General features: G+C 43.8%; 1 protein-coding gene across 2 annotated transcripts; it reads left to right on the top strand.

The window, feature by feature from the left end:
* Positions 1 to 1,591: 1,591 nt before the first annotated feature.
* LOC139541934 (zinc finger protein 646-like) lies at positions 1,592 to 16,091 on the top strand. Of its 2 annotated transcripts, none has more exons than XM_071346849.1 (4): positions 1,592 to 1,788; positions 2,370 to 5,162; positions 6,775 to 7,881; positions 11,890 to 16,091. In XM_071346849.1, exons 2-4 carry the CDS (start codon positions 2,572 to 2,574, stop codon positions 12,779 to 12,781), a joined length of 4,590 nt encoding a protein of 1,529 aa, XP_071202950.1. In that variant the 5' UTR covers positions 1,592 to 1,788; positions 2,370 to 2,571; the 3' UTR covers positions 12,782 to 16,091. The 2 variants fall into 2 exon arrangements, with proteins under 2 accessions (XP_071202950.1, XP_071202951.1); XM_071346850.1 differs by having other exon boundaries at positions 1,592 to 1,874.
* Positions 16,092 to 16,585: the final 494 nt, after the last annotated feature.

The following is a 16,585-nucleotide window of genomic DNA, read 5'->3' as shown; positions in this document are numbered from 1 at the left end:
AGCCCCCTAAGGAAAAAGGGCAGATGCCCCAAGTTGGACAGTCACTGGGTGGGACCCTGCAGCGTCCTGGAGAGGGTAGGCGAAGTTGTTTACCGGGTGCAGCTTCCTCCCAGGGGGAGAAAGGTGGCACTGCACCGGGACAGGTTAGCCCCATACAGAGGGGCCTCTGCTCCCCAAACCCAAGGGACCCCACAATTCCCTTCTCTGGCAATGACAGCGACCCGCACAGACAGCGGTGTGTTATGTGGTAGGCTATTAGTGGGTTTTGTTGTACTTACCAGTGTTCGCAGGGTCCGACATGCCAATCCACCTGCTATCTGCCAATCACGGGGATGCCTGGAATGTTCTGATGCCGGGCATCCTGGTGGTTGGCGGAGTGGCGTGGAGGGGGGTTGGGCAGGGGGATGGAGCATTGGAAGTTAAGACCAGGTTTAGCCATTGTTCTCTCTCTTACGTCTGGGCTTCACAAGAGAAGGTCACGGTTGGCTTGTGGGGTATCTTTCATTTATTTGGCGTGGGCTACGGCCAAACAGTAGCCTGTGTAAAGTTGGGTTAATAAACCGTCAATTCGTAAACTCAACCCTCTGTCTGGACAATTGTTCCTTTATGATCTATTCAGGTCATTACAATATGTTCTGGCTAGCTAGCTAGCTAGCTAGCAAGCAACGCTGAAGTGATTGCAAATGGGTTAGCGTAACTCTAGTCAAACATATTTTCTTCTAAATATTAGCTAACTGGCTAGCATGAGGCCAGAAAACACGTTAATCAAATGTTAGGAACGTAATTTCACCTACTTATGTTGATACGCCCACTTCCATACACACTCCAAGTATGCAGTTACCCATGACTCGACTTTCCGCGGCATTGGGACTCTCTTTTTTTAATTTATTTTTTATCAAATGTATTTATTTTCATAACACCAATCTCATTGGTAGATAATGTATTGAAAAACAGGTATACTTTTCCACCTCCAATTCATTGTTATAGATACAATATATCTTCAATGTAATCCCAGGACTACTCCATGCTAGATTGAATTAACATGCAATCAAATCAAACACCTAACACCTCAATGTTCCAATGAAAACAAGTAACTACGGCACACAAGTCTTGACAGTCACAATCATGAGAGCATAAAACAAAATGACTCCTGCAAGATCAACAGTGTGACTTCCTTGGTTAAATAAGACAAATAAATTGGGACTCTCTTCAATTTCTTCTAATTTCCATGCAGTAGCCTTGGCTATTCTCGAACGTGCAACAGTGCAGAACTTGCGTGGCGGTAACAAACATAAAATAGCGTTTGATGGATTTGCTCATATTTTTCCGACTGTAGTGCGCTTTACAGTTAGTGAGAAGTCGTCGGAGAACCGCATGAATGGATTTACTAGAAAGAACTATAGACAGAGGAATGAATGAAATAGCACGCTCCTGTTTTGCTGGAACGTTTCAATCATTTGCATTTTCACGTCACGTGGATTATTGTTAATTTGGAATGAGGTAAACCTGTAACGGGGATGGATAACATTTTAGTACTTGTATATGTGTTTTCAAATGCATTTTACGTAGCAGGCCATCTTGTAATTTTACATAGCAAATCCACGAAAATAGAAAATAGTTTTATAGATAACGCACAGTTATGTGCGCATGACAGAACCACGAAGAGGGACTTATTTTGTGGTACACATTTCCTGTTTCCTAGCAACGAACAGGAAGTATGTGTAATGGGATGGAAGAAAAAAGACAATCAAACAAGACTGGTCTTTTAGGAATATAAATAACTTTGTGGTGAGTAAAACCATAGTGCTAGATTTAAATACCATACATTAGAAATTCCAGAATATATTTGGCTGGACGCAATAATCAAATAGATGGTAAGACAGGGTAACGTTCTATTTTTTTGATGCAATGTTTGTTTAGCTAGCGTTAGCTTGTTAAGCATGATGATGCTAACCGTTACTTGTTAGCTAGCGGCTATTGTATCTAGCATTGGCTTGTTCGCAAACCAACGGATAACTTTTCCGTAATGGCGCGTGTTTTTAAGTTACATGTGAAATGTAGCTAATGGAATTCAACAAGAAAAATGTTTACGTTTTGGCCGAGGTGTTGTTTCCCCACATTATTGACATAGTTAGGCGGCTAGCAGTCGCGCTAGGGTATTGTGACACAATATAGCGTTAGTTAGCCACCTTCAGTTTGAATCGGGCAAAATATATCTTGGCTAGTAACGAACTAAATTCGGATGTATTATAAATGTTTGTACCCATTGTGTTAGTAGGCATATGGTCCACGATTATCCCATAAATAAATAATACATTGACTGCAAGTGATTACGACTAACCAAATCGGTTCTCTATTTTTTTCCACAGCACTCATGTTGTACCTGCATCCATTCTACCGCAGAAAGTAAATTAATATTCAATGGAGTGGTACTAAATTGATCCCATTCTTGTGCAGCCTTCCTATTTGGACCGTACAATGAATGTAAGCTCTTGTGATATGGAGGAGCTGGGAATCTGATGTATTTCCCCCACAATTATCTAGCTCAAATATTTGCAGTACTATCCTGTAATGGCTATGCAAGAGCCTGGCAGGACTAAAGGCTTCTCTTGCAAACACTGTGGCACAGTGTGCTCCAACATGCCAAGCCTTCTGGAACACATGGATAGTCACTTCCAGCTAGAAGAAGATCGCAAGTTCAAATGCGATGAATGTGGCCGATGCTACAGGCATGCAGGTAGCTTGGCTAACCACAAGAAAACACACACGTTGGGTTCTTTTCAATGTCCAATATGTGCTAGGAAGCTCTCAAACCCTCTGGCCCTGAAGAGCCATCTGCGCATCCACACATCACAGAAGAAGTACTCCTGCATGGACTGTGGGAAGGCCTTTAGGCTAGCTACTCAGCTGGCCACCCATCAAAAGGTCCATCTCTCTGGGCAATCAACGAGGAGAGCCGGTTGGAGGGCCACTGCAGAATATTCTCCAATTGAGAATAGAGATGAAATTGAAGATCATGATGACTTTGAAAAGCCGTCGTACTTGGTGGCTGACCAGCAAGACACGGGGATGGATATTGTGTCTGATAATAACCTTAGCCAAGAGGAGGCAGAGGTTATCCCCAACTCAGCAAATTATAGTGAAAATCTAGGCTTCGAAGCAGGGGATCGACCTTTCAAATGTGATCAGTGTGAAAAGTCATATAGACACCATGGAAGCCTGATCAATCATAAGAAGTATCACCAGGTAGGGATGTTTGAGTGCCCTATCTGTTTCAAGCAGTTCAATAATCTTGCTGCCCTCCATAGTCACCAGAGAACCCACAACAAGTCCAAAAGTGGGCCAGACACCCATTCCTTGGAAGTCACTTACGCAGGCAGAGCACCAGAGCAGTTTTCACCCCTGAACAGGGATGTTCCAGTGCATTTCTGTCACCTGTGTCAAGTGATGTTTCCTAATGATGATGAGTTCCAGGAACACATCCAAAAGCATAATTCTTCCTCTATGTCCTTTGGGCACGATCAAGATTTATCTGAGGATCATCATGATTCTTATGACCTTAGTGTCACTCCTTCTCCTGATTCAAACTTTTATTCACCACCTCTAAACAGTACTCCATTGTTTGATCATCAAGGGGAGCAGATCAATGATATTCAAATATACTCTGACCACTCCAGTAACAAATCCACCTTGAATACCCCGGGAGAGCCCTTAATCTTGGAATCAGAGATTCCTGTTGACGATCTAAGTAAGGCAGAAAAGTCCTCAGTTACAGAAAACGGTGAGCGCCGCTACAAGTGCCAGGTCTGTGGCAAAAGCTACCGGCATGCCGGGAGTCTCATCAACCACAAGCGTTCTCATCAGACAGGCATTTACCAGTGTTCCATCTGCCGCAAGACTTACCCACACATGGCTGCCCTCCGCAGCCATGTCCGCATCCACAGGGCCCATCCGTCCTCCTTTAACCTCAACTCTGAAGGAGACTGGCTCTCTTCTGAGCCCCTAACGCTGGAGAACCAGCAGGCCTGCTTTTCCTCTCAGGAGGGAGATGCTAGCAATATGATGACTCTCGCTCAGGAGAACACGAGTGAACACGGCATTGGAGGATCATGCCATGTGCAGTTTGACTCCGCCTTTCCCCAGGACAGAACTGTGCACCTACCTCACAACGAACGCCTGATGGAGAGTCACATGTGTGCAGACTGTGGCGAAACATTTGCAGACATCGCAGGAATCAAATTGCACATATGCCCCCTGCTACAACCGCAGCAAGAGGCCATGACAAATGACTATGACAGTAACTTAACCTTCTTGGACACTAATGGACGATGCACCATGGGAAATCCAGGAGATCATGTAGAGTTCCAGGGACTGAATGGCAGCCTTAGACAAAGGTACTGTGGTAAACATGACTTCCATGAAGGCCAGAATGGGGAGCAGTTAAATGGTGATGGCAAAGAAGAGGATGAAGAGGATGATGACGGAGAGCTCTATCAGTGCTCAGCGTGTGGGAACCGCTACACAAGCATGAGGGCTCTGAGGAGCCATCTTCGTGGCCACACTCAATCCCATGGTACTCCTACAAGCTCCGGCCCCTCCTCCATGTCCTCCCTAGAGGCTGAAAATGAAGAGGACCCTGGAAAGAGACATCAGATGGATGGGGGTCTGATGATCTGCAGTACTTGCGGAGAGAGTTTTGCCAAGAAGCAGGACATGCTTGCCCATCAGCTCATACACAATAAAGCACAGGCAGATGATGCTAAACACATACATATGGACAATAGTAATGGAACTAGGCACAAAGAGGAGGTGGACAGCAGCATCTGTGGAAATTGTGGTATATTTTGCATCAGTTACCATCATCTTGAGACCCATCAATGTACAACAAATGGGAAAAGTGAATCTGCAAACGGTGTTGAAAAAAATGAAATGGGTGGCTCTGTCAACGGTAAAGAATTAGGACACACGAAAGAGAATTTAAACAATGGGGATCGCCAGTACAAGTGTGATCAGTGTGGAAGAGCATACAGACATGCTGGCTCCCTTCTTAACCATAAAAAGTCCCACAAAACTGGAGTGTTCCGCTGCATGGTTTGCCAGAAGCGCTTCTACAATCTACTGGCCCTTAAGAACCATCAGAGGACCCACTTTGATGTTAAGAGGTAATTTCTAAACCTGATTGATAACACAGAGAAATATTTTATTCTACTGATAAGTATCCATGTTATTTGACAAATCAAGTAAATAAACAGAGAACCTAGGAGATGCAATTAATTGTAATATTACATTTCAAGGTTTAAGCTATTGCACTGTTACCGTGCCCTAACAGCTAACATTTTCAATGAAGAGTTACCCAGTGCTTGCACACTGATCTAAGGATATACTGCATGTACAATTGGTTTTGTCCACATTCAATGCTCTAAATTGAAAATGTTCATTGGTAGTTCGGAGCTCAACATACAATCTAGGGGCACCAGAAGATGCATCTTTTTTTTAATTGATTGAGATATAGCATATGAATTCTAGCTACTTTTGAAGATGTTTATTATAAAAAGCTAAGACGTTGATACAAAACATGTCATTGAAATTGCAGTCATTTGTGGAATATTAGGTTTCTTCATTGTGTTTAAGCACTACCTGTTGAGATGCATTGCATTGAAATTTGTACATTGTCTCTTTTTATGAGCGTCAAGCAACGACATGCAATAGATCACGCATTCATTCATTGCTATGATCATTGATCTTCTAAAGAAGCTATCCCTTTTCCTTTCTTTCTGTGCCCCCAAATGTTTAGATATGCTGGTAAAGTGACCAGGTTGTTGGTGTAAACAAATGCCTGTGAGTGGTTTTGGAACGACCTGCAAAATGGTTTATGAACAGGGCCTAAAAATAATATCTTTGGTCCACCAGCCACTTTGGCAGGTAGATGGAAAAAAATCTTTACCAGCCAATAGTGTTTATCGCCATAACACTGAAAGCCACACACAAAGTTTTCTCGGGTTTGTTTTTTCAGTTTTTTTCCCTTCAGGTTTTCACTCAATCACACTTTAATTTTAAAAAAATGAATAGAAAAACAACAGTTGGATTTTCTTAGTCCATAACAATGCTTAAACCACACCAGGAGACTACTTTTGTTTCATTTTAATTTCTCACCTTAAGTGACCGGTGTTTGGCTGGTGGTGGTTGTACTGCATTGTGCAATATTTATTTTTGTTTAACTAGGCAAGTCAGTTAAGAACAAATTCTTATTTACAATGACAGGGCCTTAATAGCAGAGTTTGCAAAACAAGACACCACCCGATTTGATACAAATCATCATGATATCATATTCTGCAGGTAAGCCTACTTTGCAGGTAACATTTAATTTGGAAGGTTTAATGGGGAAAGCCTCGGCATTGCTAACTGGCTACACAAAGTGGTAGTCCCAGGCATTCCTATGATGCATCTTCACAAGGTTGCAAGAAATACAAATCACTGATGCATTCTTTAATATTCATTATATGTAGACGTTGGACTGAACAAATCTGCGCTCGTTTTTTTTCTCTCTAGGGCACTCGGATACAACTGCACAGTGAAGCTTATCATTACAACAATTATTATCTGGGTCGCACAGGTGCTCCCAGGTCCCAAAGCAAAATATCTAGGTGCACTTTAGAGACCTGTCTCCATTTGCAGTAATGTATTTTGTGTTTTGTCTTTACTTCTTCATTCATGCTCGACTGTTCTGTGCTTTGTAAACATAGGATTAACCTCTCTCTTTGTCCCATCTTTTAGACATGCGTGCAATGAATGCGGGAAGGCATTCAAGATAGAGAAGCAACTATTGAACCACCTAAGAATTCACAAGGAGAACCATGCCAAAATACAGGAGCTCAACAACCAGATTCAGGCCGTCATGCAGACGAATGGCACGAGGTCAGAGGGAGGAATGCGCTTGCTTAATGCACCTGCCAATCAAGCCACCGCCACCCACAAAAAGCGTAGGCCAACCCTCAACAGAAAGAAACCCAGTGTGGAGGAGGGGGCTCAGACTGGAGTCAAATCAGTGGATGCAGGCGACCCTCGCCCCTACTCCTGTGACCAATGTGGGCGAACGTATCGACACGCAGGAAGTCTGGTCAATCACAAGAACTCCCACAAGACAGGTGAATACTACTGCTCTGTTTGTAACAACACCTACTCCAACCAGCTGGCTATGAAGAACCACCTGCGCATCCACTTCTCAGTTAAAAAGCACAGTTGTCAAGACTGTGGTAAGGCCTTTAGGGGAAAGAAGCAGTTATCTAGCCATATTTGCGCACACCTCAGAAAGGATATGCCAGGAGGGGTCAGGGGAAGAGGTCGCAGACGAGCAAGAAACGTTAAATGTAAGCAGTGCAGACAGACGTTTATATCCGCTAACCAACTGACAGCCCATACCTGTGGGTCACTGGCAAACTCATCAGAGGGCAGCGATGGACAAACGAGTATGTCCTTGAAAAGGGAGGAGCGACCATTCACCTGCATCATCTGCAGTCGCAGCTACCGCCACGCGGGCAGTCTCCTGAATCATAAAAACACTCATAAGTCCGGAGACTTCAGCTGCACGTTCTGCTCCAAGCCCTTCTCTAACCCCATGGCGTTACGCAACCACACACGAATCCACACACAGAAGAAGAAGCATGTCTGCCTGACCTGTGGGAAGGCGTTTCGGTTGGCCAGTATCCTCCATAACCACCAGAAGGTCCACACCAGGGTGGCCAACCACTTCAGCTGCCCAGAATGTGGCAAGAGCTTCCAGGGCAAGTCTGGGCTGAAGAGGCACCGCTGCCGGGGGGGTCAGGATGACTCGGCTAGAGCTTGTGACGGCGATCTCAGAGAGTGTGGAGACAAGTGCTTCACGTGAGTTACTTGTTTCATAATCAGCTCATTGTGTAAAGTATGATTATTTTTCCATGGATCTTATTAACGATTATTAATGATTATCTTATTAACAATCACTTTTTTTTTTTTGTCTTCTAAAAAATGGCTTTAACACTAGAACCTCTGGGCCTTAAGGGGACCCCCTTCGGGATAATGAGCAGTCATTCAGATTGCAATGGTATTAATAAATGTCGTACTATTGCAAAAATAATAATTTGGTTGTGTTTATGAAGGACTTAGGTAACATTAGATATTTTAAATAACAGAATAGCATTTTCATTCGTTTGTTACTGTAGGCTATATGTAAAAACACAAATTCAATTGTTCAATGAATTTTATCTGTGGAGTGCCCTTTTGTTACAACTATGAAACAGAAAGCAGATGTGTTGGAATGCGGTAACGGCTTATTTTCATAACAACAAAATCAATAAATACCCCAACCACCAAGACTCACGGTCACCAAGACGCACGGTCAAATGATGAAAACATCAGAAGTCTGAACATCATAAGCCCCCAAGTGTGCTTCATAAATAGTGAAAATCAACACAAAATAAATAGTGGCATTTATAATGAATGTGTCTATGACAGCAGTAACAAATAGTAAATTGTCCGCTAGCCGCTTACACGGCGTGCATCTTCACGCAGTTGTATCAGTTGGAGCATGTCCATGTCACGTAAACAACTAAAGCTAGTGAGTGCGTTGCTGTTGTTTTTTTGCTTGATATGTAGGGCCTGCTTTCTCAGTGACATTTTGTGCTGATAATCTGCCCGCAGCATTGTCACCGGCTTGTTATTAAATCCAAGCGGAGCCATCCCTTCCCGTCTCACTGTTTGGTGGTAGGGCGGGCACCGCTCTGGCGCTTAGGCCTCCGGTGTGTAGGTTCAGGCTGTTGCTCAGAATCAGAATAATCATCAGAGATGTCAATTTGAGATTAGAATAGATCAATACAATAGAATGGCCCGCCCTGTTCTTCAATAACAATTGATTACATAATTATGTATCGTTCACTTCCCCTCGCTCAACTCACCCATTCTCCCTAACATACTTCATATATTTCATCTGTTACAGTGCCTTCATAAAATATTCATACCCCTTATTCCACATTTGTTGTTACAGCCTATATTCAAAATTGATTAAATATATTTTTTCTCTCACCCATTTACACACAATACCCCATAATGACAAAGTTAACTTATTTTTAATATTTTCTAATTTATTGAAAAATATACAGAAATATCTAATTTGCATAAGTATTCACACCCCTGAGTCAGTACTTTGTAGAAGCACCTTTGAGGCAACTTGTGCAAAGCTGATAGACGTACCCATCTAGATTTGGCGATTTTATCCCGTTCTTCCTTGCAGATTTTATCAAGCTCTGTTAAGTTGGATGCGGAGCGGTGGTGACCAGCAATCTTCAAGTCTTTCCACAGATTTTCAATGCAATTCAAGTCTGGGCTTTGGCTGTGCCGCTCAAGGACTTTCACATTATTGTTCTGAAGCCATTCCAGCATTACTTTGGCTGTGTGCTTGGGGTCATTATCCTTTTGGAATGTAAATATTCACCGCAGTCTAAGGTCATTTACACTCTGAAGCAGGTTCTCATTAAGGATTTGCCTGTATTTTGGCTTCATTCATTGTTCCCTGTATCTTGACCAGTCTCCCAGCCACTGCTGCTGAAAAGCATCCCCATAGCATGATGCTGCTGCCTCCACCATTTTAGTCTCATCAGACCACAGAATCTTTTGCCTTAGTCTTTCACATGCCTTTTTACAAACTCCAGGCGTGCTGTCATGTGCCTTTTTCTCAGGAGTGGCTTCTGTCTGGCCACTCTCCCATAAAGCCCAGATTGGTGAAGTGCTGTAGAGACTATTGTCAAGCAGGTTCTCCCATCTCAGCCAAGGAACTCTGTAGGTCTGTCAGTGGTCATTGGGTTCTTGGTCACCTCCCTGACCAATGACCTTCTTGCACAGTTTGGTCGGACGGTCAGCTCTAGGCAGAGTCTGGACGGTTCCATATTTTTTTCAGTTTACCAATGATGGAGACCACTGTGCTCTTGGAAACTTTCAACATTCTAGAAATGGTTTTATATCCTTCTCCAGATATAGTGTGCCTCATCACAATTCTATCTCAGATCTACAGCCAGTTCCTTGGACTTTCTGCTCTGACGTGCATTGTCAACTGTGGGACCTTATATAGAGAGGTGTGTTTCTTTAAAAAAAAAATCCTGTTTAAACAATTGAATTGGCTACACGTGAACTCCAAATAAGTGTGAATACATGTGTAAATATATTTATTTTCTTATTTCAAATTTTAAAAAAGTATATATTTTTTACCCCTTTTTCTCCCCAATTTCATGGTATCCAATTGGTAGTTAGTCTTGTCTCATTGCTGCAACTCCCGTACGGACTCAGGAGAGGAGAAGGTCGAGAGCCGTGCGTCCTCCAAAACCCAACCCAGCCGCACTGCTTCTTGACAGAATGCCCACTTAACCCGGAAGCCAGCCGCACCAATGTGTCGGAGGAAACACGGTACGCCCGGTGACTGTGTCAGCATGCACTGTGCCTGGCCCACCACAGGAGTCGCTAGTGCGCGATGGGACAAGGACATCCCTGCCGGCAAAACCCTTCCCCAACCCGGAAGACGCTGGGCCAATTGTGAGCTGCCCCATGGGTTTCCCGGTTGCGATCGGCTGGGACAGGGCCTGGACTCGAACCCAGAATCTCTAGTGGCACTGCGCCACTCGGGATGCCATATTTTATTTTCTATAAATTTGCAAACAAAAAAATATATTTTTCCGCTTTGTCATTATGGGGGTGTTGTTTGTAGATGGGTGAGGGGGGGGGGCGGGGGGTCGATTTAATATGTTTTTGAATTCAGGCTGTAATGCAACAATGTGGAATAAGTCAAGGGGTGAATACTTTCTGAAGGCACTGTATATGTGTGAAAGGCAAAACAGATCAAGGACAATAACCACCGAGCCACTACCTGTTCACCCTGCTTCCACCCTGAAGGCGAGTACAGGTGCATCAAAGCTGGGACAGAGATTGAAAAACAGTTTCTATCTCAAGGCCATCAGATTGTTAAACAGCCACCACTAGCACAGAGAGGCAGCTGCCTACCTACAGACTTGATATCATTGGCCATTTTAATAAATGGAACACTAGTCACTTTTTAATGCCACTTTAAGAATGTTTACATATCTCGCATTACTCATCTCATATGTATATACTATATTTTATATAATCTATTGCATCTTGCCTATGCTGCTCTGTCACTGCTCATCCATATATTTTATACTTATATATTCTTATCCCATTCCTTTACTAGATTGTGTGTATTAGGTTTTGTTTCTGGAATTGTTAGATATTACCTGTTAGATACTGCTGCACTGTCGGATCTAGAAGCATAAGCATTTAGCTACACTCGCAATAACATCTGCTAACCATGTGTATGTGACCAATTAAAATTGGATTTTGATTTGATTAGGTTCAGTTTTGAGGCAATTATCAGGGTGATTATCAACTGGGCAGGGCACCTTTAATTGTCAGGAGGAGGGGAACAGGCCCTACTGTCGGGAGGAGGGGGGGTAACGGGGGCAAAACGATAAAATAAAAAAGAAACATGCCCTCTTAAAACTGGTTATAAGTCCAGTTCTGTTTGTGCTATTGATTGTAACAACGACAGTGTATTTATATGGACTTTAAGGGAGGGGTGACTTAAAAAAATGGCAAAGTAAGACTTTTATTTATTTATTCGTGAGCAGTCCAAATGACTACTTTAGCAGTTCTTGTGTTAATGGCTATGTTTAGTGTTAGGGTAAATCTGTGTGTAATTATTTCCTCATAGTTAAATTCTATTAGTAAAGATACGCCTGAGATGATCTTCTTGTTAGAAGGTGGGCCTTTGGTACAGTAAGAAAAAGCCACTTTATGTCCAATTTAAATAACTTTCATAAACAGGGATTTTAATAATTCTCTCTGCTGCAGGTGTGACCTCTGTGGACGCTCGTACCACCATGCTGGCTCCCTGCTCAACCATAAAAAGACGCACTCCGAAAACCTCCACCACTGTACCTTGTGCCTCCAGACTTTCCCCGACACCCTCGCCCTCCAGGTCCACTCCCAGATGAAGCGCCACTGCTGTCCAGACTGTGGCAAGACCTTCTGTCTCATCTCGCACCTGCAGAACCACATGGAGATGCACTCCAAGGACCGCACCCTGGTCTGCAGCCCCTGCCATCAGAGCTTCCCCGACCCAGCCATGTACCAACAACACCAGGAACTGCACCACCGGGCCCAAGGGCATTATCAACAACACAACATGCAAATGGAGGATGACCTAGGCTGGGAATCGGGACTAGACCAAACCATGGAGCTCCAAGGCATCCCCAAGCTGGTACCGGCGTTTGCCCACATGCACGGTGGCATGCCCGACCAGCAGGAGAGCAACGAGGCGCGCTGTATAGGGGAGAAGAGCCACGTGTGTGAGCACTGCGGCCGCACCTACCGCCATGCGGGTTCCCTCCTCAACCACAAGAACAGTCACAAGACCGGCTCCTTCTTCTGCTCCGTGTGCCAGAAGGAGTTCACCAACCTGATGGCGCTGAAGAACCACCGGCGCATCCACACGGAGCCCAAGCGCTACCAGTGCCTGGAGTGCGGCAAGGCCTTCCGCGTGTCCACCCAGCTCATCTGCCACCGGAGGATCCACACCAAAGAGAAGCCCTTCTCCTGCCTGCTGTGCGACAAGCGCTTCTCCAGCAAGTCAAACCTGCGCCACCACCAGAAGATTCACCAGAGTGGTGGCCAGGACTACGAGTCCTCCTTCGGCATGGATACGAACAGTTTTATGGACTTGGACATGGGCTCTTTTCTCTGAGTCAGGACTCCGTGTCAAATACTTATTATATTATTCTCCCCATTCACTGGACCCCTATCAGTAATTGTAAAGTGGCGCGTTCCACAGAGCCCCAGTGGAGACGGCGTTTACCCTTGATGTTGAACTCTTCAAAGCTGCCTCACAAACATTTCATTTTTCTGATTCTGCTTTGGTCATACACTTTTGGAGTGGTAGAAGGATTTCCGATCTTACCTCTAGCAGGGATTGTGGCACTGTTAAAATTCCGGTGTCTCGTCAAATCTTTATCAGATTGTTTTTTCGCACGGAGTGCACATTGTCATTGAATCGTTTACCGCTATAGGAGTGAGAACTATTGGACCTCCTTTCATACTGACTGTATCAATGTCCTCACAAGGTAGACAGTTCACTTTGGTTGGGAAATTGACTGACGTAACAGAACAGCTTCAGCCCAGTTCCTGCATGTGAGCTTGATTTACACATTAATGACTCATATTTTTATGAGGAAAGTGCTGTTCTGAAATGGTAATTTCCTCTCGCTATCTATTACTGTGTTCAGTGCCTCCGTCGGTTCAATTCTCTGCCCAGCTTATCAAAAGTGCGGGCTGTTCTCAATATTTTGCCATAGGTTAGAGAAAAGTGATCAATTTGACCTTTTCTGATGTGGCTTCAATAAGGATGACCTCCTAGTCTTACCCAGAGGATGATATCAAAGGTATTTACTGAAATCATGTAATCAAGTTGGTGGTAATCAAATGGTTTTAGTGATGGTGATATTTGGGTACACCTTTGAGTGACATTTGTATGCTAAATGGACATATTTAATTATTTATTCCTGTTCTTTTTTTAAACTTATTTTCTATTTTTCTGTGTGTACTTTGATATATCACAGTTTCTATGACTGTTACCTTGACTCTCTTAAGAAATATCCTATGTAGCATTTAAGGAAATTCCTCAATCTGTAATTCCATTCTCAATTGGTGCGACTCCAACACAGGTAGGAATGCATTAGCCAAGGACAGTGGTCTTGCCAGCACTGTGGTTTTGCCACATTAAAATGTCTGATGTGCAAAGCATTGTAGATAATTATTCATGTCTGAATTGGGCATTACTTTATTTTTACAGGTGCCATTTCTCACCCATGTCTTGTTCAAATAAGAATTGTAGCTGTTCTTGTCCATAATCACCCATGACAATTTTCAGAAATTTTGCAAACCTTTACAATACGAAACACATGCTTTTGACTTCTCAAACTTTCAAAGGTAAACTCAGCAAAAAATGAAACGTCCTCTCACTGTCAACTGCGGTTATTTTCAGCAAACTTAACGTGTAAATATTTGTATGAACATAAGAGTCAACAACTGAGACATAAACCGAACAAGTTCCACAGACATGTGACTAACAGAAATGGAATAATGTGTCCCTGAACAAATGGGGGGTCAAAAGTAACAGTCAGTATCTGCTGTGGCCACCAGCTGCATCAAGTACTGCAGTGCATCTCCTCATGGACTGCACCAGATTTGCAGTTCTTGCTGTGAGATGTTTCCCCGCTTTTCCACCAAGGCACCTGCAAGTTTCCAGACATTTCTGGGGGGAATGGCCCTAGCCCTCACCCTCCGATTCAACAGGTCCCAAACGTGCTCAATGGGATTGAGATCTGGGCTCTTCGCTGGCCATGGCAGAACACTGACATTCCTGTCTTTCAGGAGATCGCGCACAGAACGAGCAGTATGGCTGGTGGCATTGTCATACTGGAGGGTCATGTCAGGATGAGCCCGCAGGAAGTGTACCACATGAGGGAGGAGGATGTCTTCCCTGTAACGCACAGCGTTGAGATTGCAATGACAAGCTCAGTCCGATAATGCTGTGACACACCGCCCCAGACCATGACAGACCTTCCATCTCCAAATCGATCCCGCTCCAGAGTGCAGGCCTCGGTGTAACGCTCATTCCTTCGACGATAAACGCGAATCCGACCATCACCCCTGGTGAGACAAAACCGTGACTTGTAAGTGAAGAGCACTTTTTGCCAGTCCTGTCTAGTCCAGTGACGGTGGGTTTATGCCCATGGGCAACGTTGTTGCCGGTGATGTCTGGTGAGGACCTGCCTTACAACAGGCTTACAAGCTCTCAGTCCAGCCTCTCTCAGCCTATTGCGTACAGTCTGAGCACGGATGGAGGGATTGTGCGTTCCTGGTGTAACTTGGGCAGTCGACCACTGCGAGGTCGATCAGCTGTCAATCCTGTCTCCATGTAGCGCTGTCTTAGGCGTCTCACAGTATGGACATTGCAGTTTATTGCCCTGGCCACATCTGCAGTCCTCATGCCTATTTGCAGCATGCCTAAGGCATATTCACACAGATGAGCAGGGACCCTGGGCATCTTTCTTTTGGTGTTTTTCAGAGTCAGTAGAAAGGCCTCTGGTGTCCTATGTTTTCTTAACTGTGACCTTAATTGCCTACCGTCTGTTAGCTGTTAGTGTCTTAACGACCGTTCCACAGGTGCATGTTCATTAATTGTTTATGGTTAAACCCTTTACAATGAAGATCTGTGAAGTTATTGGGATTTTTACGAATTATCTTTGAAAGACAGGGTCCTGAAAAGGGGACGTTTCTTTATTTTTTTTGCTGAGTTTGTTTGCGTGTCAGTCCGTAACATGTAAGTCAAAAGTGTAGAATTATCGTGTTGTGAAAGCCTACTCTCTCTGATCAGTTAGCCTACTTATATTTATAATACAAAGTATTTATTTCTGTCTTTATTTGAATGGTTATTGTATTTCTGTTAATGTTTCATGGACACAAGCTTCAGTGTTCAAACTTGTCCACATCCAGTTGGTTGCTTCAACCATGTTGACAGCAGTGTGTATCCAGAAGCAGATGTCCATCACCACTATTTGAGAAATGCTTTGGGGTGCTTTGGAAAAAGCAATTTGTGGTCATATAACCTTTACATAAATGTGCAATTAAGTTAAATCTAGTATTTCTTTGGTTTGCAATGCTTACCAGAAAAGGTGTAAAATAAAATGAGGTGCTTATCATGTACAAAATAGTGCATCTTTTCAGTCCCACTAATGGCACTTTTTTTTGTAAAACACAATTAGCAAGCGTAGATCCTTTAGGTTTAAAACCTTGTTTGAGGGTGTGGGCCCAGTACATTATGAAATGTGTTTTTCTTGGCATTCTTTATGCCTTATCCTATATTTAATATACACTATACAGTGCATTCGGAAAGTATTTAGACCCCTTGACTTTTTCCACGTTTTGTTACGTTATTGCCTTTATAGATATCTTTGTGTGCATATTTACAAAAAATAAACATCACATTTACATAAGTATTCAGACCCTTTACTCCGTACTTTGACGCACATTTGGCAGCGACTACAACCTTGGGTATGACGCTACAAGCTTGGCACACCTGTATTTGAGGAGTTTGTTGCATTCTTCTCTGCAGATCCTCTCAAGCTCTGTCAGGTTGGATGGGGAGTGTAGCTGCACAGCTATTTTCAGTTCTCCAGAGATGTTCAATTGGGTTCAAGTCCGGGCTCTGGCTGGGCCACTCAAGGACATTCAGAGACTTGTCCCGAAGCCACTCCTGCGTTGTCTTTGTTTGGTGCTTAGGGTCGTTTGTCCTGTTGGAAGGTGAAACTTCATCCCAGTCTGGTCTGGAGCAGGTTTTCATCAAGGATCTGTCTACTCGATCCAGACTAGTCTCCCAGTCCCTGCCGCTGAAAAACATCCCCACAGCATGATGATGATGCTGCCACCACCATCACCGTAGGGATCTTGGATTTCATCAGACCAGAGAATCTTGTTTCTCAAGGTCAGT

Source organism: Salvelinus alpinus, chromosome 17, assembly GCF_045679555.1.
Source record: "Salvelinus alpinus chromosome 17, SLU_Salpinus.1, whole genome shotgun sequence".
NCBI lineage: Eukaryota > Metazoa > Chordata > Actinopteri > Salmoniformes > Salmonidae > Salvelinus > Salvelinus alpinus.
This window is presented reverse-complemented; position numbering and strand designations above follow the sequence as displayed.

Bases quoted from the DNA above. Each gene is read 5' to 3' on its own strand.
- LOC139541934 (XM_071346849.1), top strand. From the start codon at position 2,572: ATGGCTATGCAAGAGCCTGGCAGGACTAAAGGCTTCTCTTGCAAACAC. The intron at 5,163-6,774 runs GTAATTTCTAAA...CCCATCTTTTAG, and splicing joins ACCCACTTTGATGTTAAGAG to ACATGCGTGCAATGAATGCG. The intron at 7,882-11,889 runs GTGAGTTACTTG...TCTCTGCTGCAG, and splicing joins TGTGGAGACAAGTGCTTCAC to GTGTGACCTCTGTGGACGCT.